Below are 17070 nucleotides of genomic sequence, written 5' to 3' on the forward strand. Positions count from 1 at the left end.
CTATAATCAGAACAATAATACTTTACAGAATTAAACTGAGATCAATGTATAAACCTCTTCACATGATTTGTTTAGGGATGCTTAATTCGTGTCCAACTTCCTCTGTGAAGAATGCATATGACCTGCACAGCCATTTTCTGTTCATATAGTACTGCCTGCCACCCATGGTTGTTACAAATTCAGTTGTGAAAAAAAGTTGCCATTGGTTATATCAGTATATTAATTGCTGTGGACTAAAGTGGGTAATTAAACACTAGGACTATCAAGACCACCTATGCCACTCAAAATGAAAGAAATACATGTAGAAAATATCTAGGCAACTGTCCAAGGGCATCAATGTCTCTGCCTTGGCCAGTGGTATTCCAAGGTGCCTGAGCATTCTCAGTGGCTGGCATGCACATGTCTCTAGATATTCACTCATGAAAAGCAGCCTGAGTAAATCATGATCAGTTGCATGGCTTTGGTGTAAATGTGTGGTGTATGTTGGTGTGGCTAACCATTCATGTTAAAAAGTCAACTTTAATGGTACGTGAGAAGATGAACAATTTTCAAAAATTATGTCACTGACATATTAGAATCATATATACCTATAACATGCACTCATTTTGTAATTCCATTATGCTAGCCTGTGTTTCTATAGAAGAATCAGGTAAATAGCAATTGCTTATTATGGTGCTTACCTTTATGGTGCATACTGACTTATAATGTCCAATAAATTCCAATATGGTGGTCCTAAACTATACACTGCTGTGGTGAGAACTCCTAGAGTGGCCTTGGATCCATTCTTGTCCAGCCATTTTCGTAACACCTGTACAGCCTGCTCTTGTACTGAATACATGTAATCTCTTTTGACAGCATACAATTCTGCTTCACTGATATTAAGCATTCTGCCCAAAGCCTCCCACTCTGCTAGCAAGTTTGTTGCCAGTGACATGAGCATTCTCTGATGAGAAGGAAGCACACAGATTTGTGTAACATCATCCCCAAGAAGATTAAATATGAGATCAGCTCGGCCATGGCTTTTAGGGTCTTGTATACAGGAAGTATTCATCGGTTGCCTGAGAAATTGATCATGAGGTCTCTGCATCTGTTGTGGCACAATCCTATTTGTAGATGTAGCTCCTATTTGCTGACTTGCTTTTTGTTGACCAAATCTTCCTGTTTTTGGAGCAAGCTTAATCATTTGACCAAGTTTAGGTTTTTGTATCCGATTCTGACCTGTCAGATTAGCATATAGATTAGCAAACTCCTCATTCTCAACACCTAGACAACTTGATGATATGCAGTAAGATGTTCCTCCTTGCATTGCAGGTGGTACGTACATCATGTCCTTTGGCCTGTCAAGGAACACCGCTCTGAAGGTGACATTTACATTAGGGTCATTCATCAAATTGTACACAGTGTACCCCACCACTCGGCTACCGCTTGTCAGGTTGTTGTAGAACATATCATCGATCATACAGAGGACAACATCCGACTGCATGAGTTTTTGTTCATACCAGGCTGACCAATTCCTTGGAGGGTTATCCAATTCGAACAGATCAATAGCAACATCAACACACAATTCCCTCAACTTTGCAGCAAATCTTAAAATTGCTTTACCTATCGTGTCTCCAATGTTACTAAAATGCAAGATAAAGACGCCCCTCCGCCGCCGCTGCTTCGTTGTCAGGGTCTCAATGCCGTTCAATGGGTGGCTCTCAGTGCTATTCGAGGTGTAGCCAGGTAGTTGTCTTGCATCAGAAATTCTGCCATATTGCATAGTTTGTCGCGCATAATCCATCCCTTTAAACCGAGCTGCAAACAGTAAACATCCACCACACAATTTGAATTCGTGAACTCACGTGCACTCCTAATCGAATCAATTATGATGTGTGATGTCAAGTACTGACGTCAGTTGATCGATCTAGGCACTAAGCGTTCGTTGTCTTTTACAGTGTTCGATTTTATAACAGACCTGCTTTTTTTCATAAGATTTTACTTGGGTCAATTTTACTGTGTCGCAGCCAGTATCAGGAAAATCGCGGTCGCAATCCGGAGGCTGGGGAGGACCCGGGGAAGGACGCGTTAGGATGATCCGCCTGATATTAAACAACGGTGCCTTTATAATAGATTTAGACTCTACAGTACTTAGCTACTATCATAGATAATATGAGTACGATACTATGATGATTTGTGATTATCGATTGTTATTTGTAGGCTTTCTTTGCTGACACATTTCACGTGATGATGTGTAGGGAAGTCACGCGATCCAGAGATGGGGGCACGTGACTGACCATGCCGTCCCAGGTGTAGTGTTATGATTGTACTAGGCAGGACATTATTCACAACTCGGTTATTATTGTAATATTAGGCTCAGAATTGTTTTGATGTGTGTCATCATAATTATTAAGAGTCTATTTGAGTCTAGTTTACAGTGGGTTCATATAGAGGTGTCGCGGCGAAGACGCGCCGCCACCCTTTACAATGACTCGGCATTGCTTTCGTCAGGAATCACGACCAATGACATGATTAAGAGGGCACGCTAGTACTTCCCAAAGTTCCCATGGCTTCGCATGCAAAATGATAGTGTCCAAGGATCAGGAAATTGGGGGTCACAGTGAAACACTGAAAGTCGAGGACCATATCAAAACTTGTGTAAGATATTCCGAATGGGTTACGTCCGTTTCGTATAAAATAACACCGTCCTCTAAACAAGGCATCCGCGTACTTTGGTTGACAGACACGAAGTTTGGTTTATCGTATTCCTTGATGAAAGGCGATTCGATTCATGTGTAAGTTCTTTGTGTAGTAACGAGGGGGGAGCTAAAAAGGAGCCTTGTACCGCGAAATTTACGTGTTCCAATGCCCGTAAAAACACGTGTTTTTAAAACATATTTCTATAAACTAACCTGTTTAACAATTTGTACGGTCGGAGTCTTATTAAGCATCCTTCGCTGCGTGGAATGATACCAAATTTAGCGAATTTGGTTGAGGATAACAACTTGTAAATTGGGATTTTCCCGGCGAGATAATTAAATTTTCCAATAGGTTAATGTATGGAGTGCGTATTATGTCATCATCATCAGCAGCAAATAACTGTCGCTATGGCAACATTCTCCCATTTGTACGGTCGGAATTGGTTAGAGAAATTCAAGGTATGGTGTGCTGTAGAAATTTTGTGAGTTAAAGGTTGTAAATTAGTGTTTTTGTGTGTAGTGTAAAATACATGGTTTCTCTCTCTTATAAAACATTTGAAATAAATGCCACTCAGCTTAACAACGTATTCATTCAGTGACTAAAAACGAAAAGGAGTTCAGACACAACCCTTGGTAGTATGCTCAGAAAAAATCTTCAGTCGACAAAAGATTCTGTCAAGCCATCGTTTAACTGTTCTATTGCTGTGGATCACTAATCATCACTTCACTCAAACATACTCAAATTGCCAGTGTTGGGCAAGTTACTTTGTAAAAGTAACTAGTTACATATTACATACTACTTGCAACTGAACTACTTAGTTACAGTTACATATTACCCATAAAATAACGATGTAACTGTAATAATATTACATATTATATTACTTGTGTCCACAGCCTTAAGCTGTCATGTGTGAAACTACCACCTTATCACGTGACATGATTGCGTTGTTGGACAATATGCAAATCTTGGTTATAAGTAAGAAGCTGGTGAATAAGCTTCATTCAGTAGGCCTCGTTACTTCGTTGTGGCTAGGCGTTACTAACGAGACTAGTAACTTCGTTACTTGTAGTAATAATATTAGACTCGTTACAGTAACCATATTACTTATGTAACGCGTTACATTTGTAAGTTAAGTAACTTGCGTTATATTACCTGTTTTTATAGCGTATTTCGTTATATTACTTTGTTACCACAAAAGTAATAATATTACGTAACGCGTTACTCCCAATACTGCAAATTGCAACACTCATTATAATGATTTACTTTCCTGGTTTACTAACACCTTACCTAACATCAAGATTATTCACTGCCAATTCCTCCTTATTTCATTTCAATGTCAAGATCCACCAGACTATATCACCATCATCCACATCGTTTTATTCTACCAAACTCATCCACCTATTCACACTAACAGAGCTTTTACTCCAGATCAATTAAGGATTGGAACAACTTAGCTACCACCTACCATAATTGAGTGCAACAATATTGACTCTTTTGGCAGAACTGCAAACATTGTATGGAACTCAATAACCGTAATTTTTGTAACTACGTAGCTAAATTCATTTTGTGATTGCTTTTTTTCCTGAGCATATCAGCTGTGCTGTCTGCTCAGTAAGTAACAATAATAATAATAATAGTAATAACTGTACTACATCATTATTTAATGAATCACTGATTACTCCTTCATTAGTTAAGGCTACTCTCCAAAGATGCTCAAATAAATCTGCCCCTGGTTGGGATGGTATTATACCTACTATCATCTTAGCCATCTACCATCTGTTCAGCACTTTATGGCTACTTTATTCAATAAGCTTTTGGAAGAAGGTGTGTCCCCAGCCTGCTGGGGCTCAGCTCGTATTAAACTGATTTACAAAACCGGTGACCCATCTGATCCAGGAAATTTTCGTCTGATTGCTCTCACTTTAGTTGTTGGAAAGGTTTTTCACAAGATAATTAGTTTCCGCCTTAAGGAATATCTTCAGAAGAACAATGTAATTGATACCAGTGTTCAAAAGGGTTTTATCACTGGCCTTCCTGGTGTTTTTGAACATGTTTACTCTCTTTCAGCCATTTTACAAGATGCTAATTCAGCTAAGAGACCTTTGATGATCACTTTTCTGAATTTAAAGAATGCTTTTGGTTCAGTTCCTCATCAACTTATATTTGATATGCTAAATGCTGTCAAAGTGCTACCCAGGATCCAAAGTTACATAGAATCACTTTATTCCCAGTTTGTTATACAAGCAAGGATTGGGAGACCCCTCCGATTCCTTTTCACAGGGGGTGTTTCAAGCTGATACAATGTCTCCAAGTGTTTCTCTTAGTTTTCAATCCTTTACTTAAGCTGGCTGCTGACTTAAATCAAGGCCATTGCTACACTTTAAATCAAGGTCATTGCTACAGAACTCAGAAGATCTTCCTCCTTTAGATTCTGAAATGGGTGGAGGAGGGTGATGAACCTCCTGGTTGGTACCGAGCAAGAGTTTCAGAATATTTTCAAGATGGCTCTTGTACAGTGATATATGATGATTCCTTAGAAGTTACCATTTCTGAACCATCAATTTGCACACGGTTGAATGGCTGCCTTGCTCTCGTAGGGCAAAGCACTTTATTCCCATCGACTTCATTCCTGCAACCACCAAATCTAAAAAGAATCTTTCACCCAAGTATTACCAATCCTCAGAACACTCAATTAAGGTATATGCAGATGATGCCACATTAATTTCTGATTGCTTAGAGACACACACTGGGGTACTACAGCAAATGGATCAGAAGGCTATTGAATTAGACCTTTCTTTTAAACCCTCGAAGAGTGTGTTATATTTGTATGATGGCAATTGCCACAGTGAAAAGGGTATTCAATTATCTGGAGGCATCACAAAATCTATTATTGAGGGTGGTACCAAGTTTTTAGGGAAGTCCCTTAAAGTTTCTTTAAGTGCTACCAAATCCGCTGCTAATAAGAAAATGTGGAACTTACTATCACAACTATTATCTGCTACTGACATGTTGCCCATCTGAGACGAGTACAAGCTCTGGATATATCGCAACTATACATTGTTTCTCTCCTTCGCTTCCATCTGTCAGCAGATGCTGTTACAAAGGGGCCATTATTAAAATGGAAAACTTGACTGTGCGCCATCTTAAGAAATGGCTAAATCTTCCAATAAGTGCTACTCATGCTATCCTATACTACCCAGGTGTGTGCTGCCCTAGCATTTCCCAAGTGTCTAGAAAGGCGAAGTTGAGCCTCCTATCCTGTATTAGTACATCCGGTGATCATCAATTTCAAGAATTGGGTGGGTTTGCAATTACAGTTGGGGAAGCTTGTTTGTAAACACAGGATGCTGACTACTCCATCTTGTCTAAAGCCTGTTCACAATTAACTTCCCTTCCAATGGCTCATCATCTTTACTTGCAAGCAAAGAAATTAGCTGCAGCTGATGAACGCTTTTACTATGATAATCATCTGAGTACACTATCTGTTCAAAGTAAACTGAAGGATTCTGTGACACTAGAATCTTGCTGCAGGATCTGGAATCGATTTTTACTTGGATGCAACCCAGGCCAACTCTCGTTTATTCTCTGTGCCGCCTCAGACACCCTACCCACATCAGTCAATTTGAAGCGTTGGCACATACAATGTGGGGTGAAGTGGTTGCACTCAGCCTACCGCTGTTCATGTTTTGGGTAGCTGTCTTAGTTCCTTGAAACAGGGCCGCTTCACATATCGCCATAACTAAGTTCTGCACTGTTTGTCTGTTGAACTCACTAAGGTCATTTCTGAAGTAGGGGTCAGTTTATGCTGACCTTCCTGGTATGCGCGCAAGTGACTCTCACAGACAACTATCCCTCCTTCTTTCCTGATTACCTCATATCACCCAGATATTGTTTTTTACAATGAAAGCAACAACTTGGTGGCCTTGTTAGAACTGGCATGTCCCTTAGATTCAGTTGAACACCTCAAATCTGCCAGGGATCGAAAACAAGGGAAGAGAGAGTACCAAGAGTTACAGTCAGAATTTGATTGTCAAGGAATTCCTTGTTTTTATGATACCATTGAAATAGGTGTTTTAGGCCACTGCTTGCCGGCGTCTTTGTCATCATTTATGAACTGTGTTAACTTTATTCAAAATGAGATCAAGATTTCTAGATCCACCTGCAGAAGGATTTTTGACTTGGCTGCTACCATTTCTATTTCTTCATCAAGAAGAATTTTCATGGCAAGAGATTGCCCTGAATGGTCTGAAGATGCTTGAATGTTGTCAACTCTATTATTTATAGTAATTACATTTTTTGTGTGTGTGTGTGTGTGTGTCGCTGAAACTAGTTTTTTTCCTTTGCCACACTCACTTGTGGGCATTCTATTGCCTTCTCTGTGGTAGTATGTGTCCGAGGACTCACTCACTCACTTAATTAGCTAGTTATTTTTGTACATTGTCATTTTTTTGTTCATCACCAATGATGGTTTCTCTCTCTCTAAGGCTATAGTTCCCAAACTATTTATAGCTAGTCCTGTAAGGCCATATCATGAGCAGTGTTGAATTTTGATTTTTCATTTTTGTGATTGGGTAAAGCCAGACCATGGCCTAGCTATGTGGTTGATAAAGCTTGATGCATGAGTGTAGTAATGATGACGAAGATGAAATGATTTAGGAAAGCTATACCTTTTGGGCACATATTGGTCGATTTATTGAGGCAGTGGGTGTTATCTTAATTATTGTGTTAAAATTTCAGCTTGATATCTTAAAGCATTCCAGAACAATTTAGCTACTGTCTAATACATTACATAGTAATGCATTGTATGAGTTCGAGTGTGACAAATGGTGACAAATCACTTTGTTGACAAATAATTTTCCATTCCTCCAGCCTAAATCATATAGAAAGAGATTTCTGATAGTTGAACAAGTGTTATTTTTCTTCAATTAAAACATGTATGATTGTCTAAAACATCTAAAATTTGTCACCTATCATACCATCAATGAAAACTTTGCAGATGTGTACATAGTGATTTTGCACAGACTATATTGATTCTTAGACACTCTCCTCCATAAAGTATTATGCATAAAATATTATGAACTCTTTTTGCAATTCCAGAATTCCTTACATTGTTTCAATAGTTTTCACTGCCATCAATACTTCAAAAATATACACTCAGGCTTGCCCCACGATGCTGTTAGCATCTGTCTAGTATTGAAAGAGCTGGTAGGAAATTTCAAGCTGGTAATAAAAACCATTGAAGTCAAGGTTATAGAAGGAAGTAACTTTAATTTTATTAGATGGGTTCTATAATCACTAGTATAATCATTCAAGTTGTACTTCATTGCTTGCCGTTGGATACGTTCTAATAATTGAATATACTTGATGAGGTAAGGTTTCCATAAAACATACAAAAACATTAATTGTGACTGGACAAGAGAAAGATATAGTTGCTTTTTACAGTTGATGTTAATGTTGTTAGAAAAGGTACAACAAAGTAAACCTAGTATTTATATGCTTTACCAAGAATATGATGATAATGTGGTTCCCATGATTAATTAGATGATATTATAAACTCCTAGATCTTGATGAATTTCTGCTTTAGGTATGCTGGTATTTCCAATAGTATACAATGTTGTAATGGTGGATTTAAAGGACATGGATAGTAGTTTACTTAGACTAAACAGGAGATTTGATCTTATACTCCAACCGTAAAATGAATTAAGGTCTTTTTGAAGTTGAATGTGATCAGATGAGTTGCAAATAGATTCATAACACTTAGTATCATCTACAAAAAGAAATAAAATTGAGAACAGAACTTGGTCATGCCACCAAATTTAAGTGTAGCCAGTGTGGATAGTAAGAAATTAGACTAGCATTGTTAAGTAGTTAGGTTTTGTTTAAGTTTATTCAAACTATCTATTAGCTGCTTTTTTCGCTCAAGAGAATCACGGGCAATCGAGTGATCACGTATGCTGAACACTACATGATGAGAGTTGAACAAGGTTAGTGCTATAGGTATCCCATAGCATACTAGCTTTCAATATATCTGGTGGCTGAAATACTGTAGAGAGAATGTCACCACAGCATTCAGCTCCGGCTGTCACCCACAATTGATGTTAGAAACCTGGTCTTTGGGTCATTCCATACCAAATCAACAAAAAAACAACCCGGACCCCTTTTGATTTTTGTTAAATTTGGCACAAACATGGACCCTTTCAAGAAACTTTCTCACACCAAAATTTGGCTCATTTCATTGGTCTCCCTTTAAGTTATGACCACTCAAAGTTACTGCTGAAAATTTTATTTTGCTTACACATCTTCAATAAAATGGCCATAACTTTGCTTGTAATTGACATAGAAACTTCTGGCTTAGATTTATGAAATCCGTATTAAATTATTAAATTCTCTTTCAGGTGATGTATAATGTTTTATAATTGCTCAAAGGTAAAGGTCACACCACAAAAATGTAGCGTTTTCCTTTGATCTTAATTTTCAAAAATATTTATTCTTTAATTAAATTTATGTTTGGTTTATATGTTGCTCTAGTACACGCAATCACCCTACATTGTAAGTATATCTACGAAGGATGAGTTCACAGCTGTAACAGTACAATCACCCTAACATTGCATAAGCCATATAAATGCCCGTTTGTTGTGATGCGAGTTATTCCGTTATTCCGCTATTCCTTATTCCGCCTTTTACAAACTCCTGCTCTAATACCTATCATTCATTACTGTGGGTTTAAAGTTGGGACCAATAGTAGATCATGAGTTATAAGTGTTAATGTGTAGCCTTGTAATTATACTGTTGTTTGTATGGTTCAAGTATGCAAAGATACAATACCAATGCAAGTAACTTTATATAATATTATGTCACAATCATTTTATACATCATTGGTATGTGAGTAAAGTTAATTTGTTTATGTTTTGTAAGAAAACCCAGTAAAAGCTTATACATTAATACTTACCCCTTATCAAGCTTGTATATATTGTTTCTGATTATGACGCCAAGTCTATTATATAGTAGTGAGATATTGAACTTGTTGACATTTTCACTAGCTACAGTAACTGCTACTGCTACTACTACTGTTAGCATTTAATGCTGATTGTTGATATGCAAGTACATATTTTGATACACAAATGTAGCTATAGTGGAAACTGTCTAAGCCAGTCAGGCCAATATTTTTTTGGCCTTAATATGCAGGTGGCTATTTATATAGTTTGATGTGTATAAATGTCTTACTATAGAACAATAGAAAGGTGGCCTTTCATTACAGGTGGCCAGTTCCACTGTAATTTGAAACATTTACAAATAAAACATAATGTTGTGTAGCTGCTTAACACAGGCATGAATGTTTCCACATTGTAATCTACTATAGAGCTTTTCTAACAAGTAGTAATGAATGACTGATGCAGTATTAACAGTCTTTTCAACTTGTACCTTCAAAAATTCAATTGTGTACTGATATCAATGCATCAGATTTCATTGCATGTCAAAGTTACTTGTGAATGATTGTAGAGACTGTCATACAATATGCACCAGTTTCAGTCTCAACTTTTACTATAACACTCTGATTTAAATTTGAAGTTAATTGCCTTGACCCTTTCTTTAATCAATTGTTGATGTATTTCACTTAAAGCTATAGACATGCATCAGTGTGCAATTGCTGTAGTGAACCTTTGTACAATGTAATTTCTAAGGAACATTTCTATGATTCTATGATCTCAATTATAGAATCAAATTATGAGCTATACATTGCTATTTTTATCATAATACAGTTGATGTATGGAGTTTAAGCCAGTTACCTTAGGGCCAAAATTTCTGGGCCTTAATGTGCAGGTAGCTGCTTAATACATTTGCATAAGTGTATAGCAACAATTTAAAATTGGCCCTTATGGAGTGGTGGCCTTTCTTAACAAGTGGCCACTGTCCAATCTATTCCATCAAATTTTTGACGAGTAAGACAATACATAGTGGTTTTAGAAGTGTACATTTTTCCAGCAAAGGCATTATTTATAGGTACAGACATATAATGGTGGCTTTTAAGTGGTCAGTAGTAGGCTTGCCCTTTCAAAGTATGATTCAAAATACAGTGTAACATACCTTAGCGGCTACCTTAAAGGCCATGCACCTTTTTATAAGGGCCAACTTAAAATAGAACATTTCTACTCTAATGCAACTATATGAAGTAGCTATCTAGGTATTATGAAGCTTTGGATCACTAAGACATGGCATTTCGATTCCACTTTACATGTACATATGTATGAATAACTGTGTCATTTGCATCCATTATACACACGTATAAGATTGGAAACTATTATCATAATCTGTGGCTAAATATTATTATTATACAGTAGGTAAAATTGAAATAATAGATTGGAATATCATTAGTTGTACAGTAAATCCCTTATACATATAGCTACCTCTATAATAAGACCACCTTGTTATAGTGGCCACCTCTATTTTATAGGACACTGAACTTATAGCAAAAACATAATCAGTAATTCCTTTATTAGGCAGTCTTATTATTATTGCTCCAACTTTCTTAGCTTTAAAAGTGGCTCTGTTAGTATGGTTTCACTGCAGTGAGCCCTTGTCAATACAAACCCTAACTATTTTAATGCATAAAATCATTTGTGACATACTAACAAATAAGGTAACTTGCAATTGGTATTGGAAATTATACTGAAAAATACCATACAAACAGCAGTGATTACAAGGCTACACATTAACACTTATAACTCATGATCTACTATTGGTCCCAACTTTAAACTCACAGTGATGAATGATAGGTATTAGAGCAATATGTAAATGAAAAATAAATTTAATTATATATATATTTTTGAAAATTAAGATCAAAGGAAAAAGCTACATTTTTGTGGTTTGACCTTTTCCTTTGAGTAATTGTAAAACATTATATATCACCTGAAAGAGAATTTAATAAGGATTTCAAACATCTAAACCAGAAGTTACTACGTGAATCACAAGCAAAGTTATGGCCATGTTATTGAAGACATGTAAGCAAAATAAAATTTTCAACAGAAACTTTGAGTGGTCATAACTTAAAGGGAGACCAATGAAATGAGCCAAATTTTTGTGTGAGAAAGTTTCTTGAAAGGGTCCACGTTTGTGCCAAATTTCATGAAAATTGAAAGGGGTCCGGATCTTTTTTTGTTGATTTGGTATGGAATGACCCCTTTATAAGATGTGTGGCTGTCTTGTGAGACTCTCCCCACCTATTATATAGGTGAGTGGTACATAGCAGTTATACAACGTGCACTCGTGCTCTGCCTGTATAAATGCACTTGTGCTCGTTGTATTGATTTCTCTAAATGTGACCAGATTTGCGAAAAGGGGTCTTCCACACACATCCATTTCTGTGAACTTTGAAGACCATAACTTAGTGTTCAAGAAAGATATACTAGTGCAGTACATAAGCCCTCAAAATTGACATAATCGTTCACTTTTTGATAAAAGCACCAATTTTTTTTACAGAGTATATGAAGCGTGCACTAAAGGGGAGGCATGTAAAAAGTCCTCAGGAACACCCCTTTTTGCACCCTGACAAGAAAACCATTTGTTACTATTAAAAATCAATCATGTTTCTATCAAGTTAACTGCTGGGCCTAGTATCATAGTAGTACAAAGCATACAGCTGGAACATAATAGCCTATTAGTAATCTATAAAAAAAAACAAATAGTTTTCTCACCTAGGCAGTAAACAAAATCACTAAAATTTCCATTTGCAGGATTCTGTTAAAGTTTTGGACCTTCAATGCTGACGATTGTGTAATACTATGTACAAGGATCATCCTGATGTGTATCGTTTCTTTATTAAAGAAGTATAATAAAAGTTATTTAATGCTAAAGTCACAGGTGGATATCTCAACAGAAAACCATGAACTACAGCAGTTCAATTATGAAGCACAAAGCTTGAACAAAAGGTCCCTTGTCCCTATACTGGGCACCATATGAAAGGTAATTAAATTTCTAGTTTAATGAAGGCAGTTGCAAGTTGTTTCAACATCTTGTTCTCAAGTTACAGCGCTTTCAATTCAGTGTAATATAGTATAAGCAAGAAAAGCACACAGATGAGTATTAAGGTATTTCTTAGTGCTGTGATAATGCTCAAAATAAGCATAAAGGAGCTAGGTTCCAATGAAGTGAGATTTTGAGCACTAAGAAGTACCTTATGACACATCCTTGTGCTTTTCTTGCTTATACTGTATTACACTGAATTGAAAGCGCTGTAACTTGAGAACAAGATGTTGAAACAACTTGTAACTGCCTTCATTAAACTAGAAATTTAATTACCTTTCATATGGTGCCCAGTATAAGGACAAGGGACCTTTTGTTCAAGCTTTGTGCTTCATAATTGAACTGCTGTAGTTCATGGTTTTCTGTTGAGATATCCACCTGTGACTTTAGCATTAAATAACTTTTGTTATACCCCTTTAATAAAGAAACGATACACATCAGGATGATCCTTGTACATAGTACTACACAATCGTCAGCATTGAAGGTCCAAAACTTTAACAGAATCCCTGCAAATGGAAATTTTAGTGATTTTGTTTACTGCCTAGGTGAGAAAAAAACTATTTGTTCTTTTATAGATTACTAATAGGCTATTATGTTCCAACTGTATGCTTTGTACTACTATGATACTAGGCCCAGCAGTTAACTTGATAGAAACATTTTTAATAGTAACAAATGGTTTTCTTATCAGGGTGCAAAAAGGGGTGTTCCTGAGGACTTTTTACGTGCCTCCCCTTCTTAAAGCACTTAGTGCAGGTTCCATATACCCTGTAAAAAAATTGGTGCTTTTATCAAAAAGTGAACGAATATTTGGCTTAGGCGCTGGACTATACAAACCTCCATTCTTTAACCTATGTTGGTGCTCACTTCTGACCAAATTTCAAGTCAATAACATTTTCCAATCTTGAGTTATGAATTGTCAAAGTTCATAAATTGGAAGTGTGTGGAAGACCCCTTTTTGCAAATCCAGTCACAAATTTCCAGCAGACTTCTTTGATTTGGTTTTCTGAAGCTGTGCAGAGGATTTCAGAGGGAGGAATGGGGTGCTAACAGGATCTTTTATAATGGCTGGCTGGCCGGTTAAGAAAAGTGACAACCGGTTGATACAATTAGCTACAGTAAAGATTTCAAACTTTTATTGCCATATGAACAAACCTGTGACTTTTCAAATAGCAACAATGAAGTATGTCTGGAAGATGTCCTTGATACTATTGTATGGTTAAATTTCACAATCCTTAAAGATTTTTTTGTGGACTTTGATTGTTATACTACTGATGGTTATTACATTAACTTCAAGCAACCTTATTTTTTACCGACCCTTGTTTTACACCTTATTTGAACGATAAGCATTTGCATATGAGGTTATATACTCACCAGTGTAAGGAACCTAGTAGGGATCATTGCAACAATAAAGAACAAGGATCATCATCTAAGTGCAAATGTGATTCCTATTTTAGCGCAATTATTCAGTAGGGAATAAAATTGGTGACGATACTTGTTTAAGCACTTTTGTGATCTCCGGTGGCTTGTAAAATTCCTAACTTTTCCTTACATTTGTTTGTTAATTTAATGTGAATCATCATTTTGTATAATGGCGTATATAGAACATATGAGACTACAATTATAAGTCAAAATGCAAACATGTGTATACTAATAAAAAGTATAGCTGTTTCTCTCATAGTTTTTGACTATAACTTTATATCATAGAAAGGATGATGGTCACTGCTATGTTGGGTTCTCACTCAAATATCAAAGCTGTTCTACTTGACATGCACGAACTGTGACTAACAACTCCCCCAATAGCTGCAAGAGATCTTAAAACTTTTGCCCTTTTCCTACAATTCATTTACTGAATTTTAATATTATCTGTGTTAATATAATATATTTTCTTCATGCAATGAACACACATGTAAAAAAAAACTCCTGTGAAGCATGTTCTAATTGTAAGCATTGTCTAAGACTGGGTCACATACCTCTTGCAAGTTTAAGGGCAAACAGGTCAAAAATTAGACTTATCTCATGCACTCTCTGCTGGCTTGCTGCATGTTAAGAGTATAGGGGTAAGGAAAGCAGTGCTTCCTTTGGCTTCTCTTAAGTTGTTTGTGCAGTGTACAGTAGGGGGTATAAGGTAACTTTGGAAATGAAATTACACAGTCAAGTTTGAATAATACAGCAAATTTGGATGCCATTCTGGGGTCTGGTGTCATACTCCCAAGAGTATTTTAGATTATTGAATGTTTGTTATAGCATTTTAGACTGTTCTTGCTGTGTTTTTACAGATAGCTAAATTATTAGCTACAGTTTATTAAAGGAGATATATACAATATATATATCCATTAGGAGTTGACTGTTCTATTAAAATATTTAGATTTTTTGCTACAAGCTACTAGTGACCAATAATAATGGGACGTGGCACCCCTTCTAAAATGGTCCAAATGCTTCAGCAAATCCTCAGAAAAAATTGGCACTTTTATCCACTTTCTAATTATTTCTTGAAAATTTGATGTTAAGCTATCCCACTACATAGCATACATGAGTACATCCAATATCACTTTCAGGGGTCAAGTTGTTGGTCATAGCACCTGGATATTTACACATCTTAAAACTAAACTGATATTGAAAGCATGCAATAAGCAGGATTATAATAAATTAACACTTGTTTGCTTTCTTAAAGGTCAATATATATCAACAGAAAGAAGGCATCTTCCTATTCCACAGTACCAGTGTTGCCATTGTAAGATATTTTGGTCATGTGACCACTTTTTGGATATTTGCATATGCTAGAATTATGTTGATATTGAATGCTACAAACAATCCAATAATAAATTAACAGTTATTTTTGCTTTATCAGTCTGTGTGAAAATCTTCACTGAAAAACAAAAAGAAGCATATTGCTATTTTGAGTGGATACCCTACCCATGATACTATGGGCCCATTAGAAGCTGGGTTATTGAACTGAACACACTTCAACATATATATTATCTATGACACAGTTGTCCCACAACCATGAAGAACCACAGTGATGGATGACTGGCATTAGATAACATTTAAGTCAGTGATCATGAAATTATTGTGATTATATAGCTATGTAGCTAAACATTTCAGCTACGTATATAGATCAGATGATTATATAACTAGCTAATAGCTAGCTGATGTATACTACTGCATGTATGGCATGTATATATGCCACCATGCCATATGCATACAAACTGAAACCACTGTATTCATAAGCTGTCTGGATTCAGTGGATTGGAACGGAATGAACAGTGAATTAGATAGATAATTTCACCTACTAGTCATTATAGAACAAAGGCTGTGCATCTTTACAAAGACCATTTTGATTCAATGTTGTTTTATATTTCTACCAATGGTATCTTGATTATATAGAGTGTATCTCCATAAAATGGTCTTATTGATTAAATTGTGTGCTCTGTCATGGTAATATCCCAGTGGCGGATCTAGATGGGTTTCTGGGGTTTCGACAGAAACCCCCTTTTAAATTTAGCTCAGTGGCAGTATCAATACATAAACATTGTTGTACTGACAATTTGTGATAGCAAACAACTATATACCACTGTATTTCAGTAGCATGCATGCAGTTATACTTAACTAACACCATTTATAGCTATTAAACCCTCAGCAACATTTCACTTTTCATCTCCCACTGTATTAAAAACGATCGAGATACTCTAATAGAGCAGTCAAGTAACTACTCTAATAGAGCAATCAAAGCTACAGCTTGTAGTCACCATATTTGCACCATATTTGCTCTGTAGTTAGCTATATAGTAGTTACAGTTTAAAGCATTGAGTTAATTGTAATTGCTAACTAATAAAATCCGATCTTAGAGCTTCTAAAATCTCAAATTTTTCTGGAGAAATGTCATCAGATGCCTTATTCAGCTATACTAACTTTCAAAGACCCCCTTTTAAAAATCCTAGATCCGCCACTGTATCCCCATACAAAAACAGCATGGCTGTACAAAAAGTGCAAAGGAGCTGATATCTGGTGTGGCCAGGAATGAATGATAATAAAACTAACTATAATCATTGTCTAACATTGGACCTTTATCACTGATTCGTGCAGTCTTTAGTAGATCACCTCTGAAATTATTCCTGAAATAAATGAACTTCTTAATAAGGAATTTTAAACCATTGCCCCTAGCAACATGATTTTAACATTATTTTGTAGGTAGGAATGTCAAAAGTAATGACTCCAATTTTTAAAAGGATAGCATACATAGGTCATGAGGTATGACATTTTAAAGTTTGCACTTTTCCCATACATTATCTATGGGAGGGGGTAACAGTTGCCCCTTCTGGGCAATCACATGGATAATGTATGGGAAACCACAAATTTCAAAATATCACATCT

At 36.3% G+C, this 17070-nt stretch overlaps 1 protein-coding gene and 1 long non-coding RNA gene across 4 annotated transcripts; one reads left to right on the forward strand and one right to left on the reverse strand.

The window, feature by feature from the left end:
* Positions 1 to 513: 513 nt before the first annotated feature.
* Positions 514 to 2161, reverse strand: LOC136267849 (uncharacterized). Of its 2 annotated transcripts, XM_066063013.1 has the most exons (3): positions 1845 to 2161; positions 681 to 1797; positions 514 to 634 (listed from the first exon to the last, which is right to left on the reverse strand). In XM_066063013.1, the coding sequence occupies exon 2, from the start codon at positions 1781 to 1783 to the stop codon at positions 683 to 685; it is 1101 nt and encodes a 366-aa protein (XP_065919085.1). In that variant the 5' UTR covers positions 1784 to 1797; positions 1845 to 2161; the 3' UTR covers positions 514 to 634; positions 681 to 682. The 2 variants fall into 2 exon arrangements, with proteins under 2 accessions (XP_065919085.1, XP_065919084.1); XM_066063012.1 differs by lacking the exon at positions 1845 to 2161 and having other exon boundaries at positions 681 to 1838.
* Positions 1866 to 14597, forward strand: LOC136267850 (uncharacterized). Of its 2 annotated transcripts, none has more exons than XR_010706804.1 (3): positions 1866 to 2097; positions 2200 to 3137; positions 14404 to 14597. It is a non-coding gene; the product is annotated as an uncharacterized lncRNA (long non-coding RNA). The 2 variants fall into 2 exon arrangements; XR_010706803.1 differs by having other exon boundaries at positions 2200 to 2774.
* Positions 14598 to 17070: the final 2473 nt, after the last annotated feature.

The sequence above is a fragment of the Dysidea avara genome, chromosome 10, assembly GCF_963678975.1.
Source record: "Dysidea avara chromosome 10, odDysAvar1.4, whole genome shotgun sequence".
Classification (NCBI taxonomy): Eukaryota; Metazoa; Porifera; class Demospongiae; order Dictyoceratida; family Dysideidae; genus Dysidea; species Dysidea avara.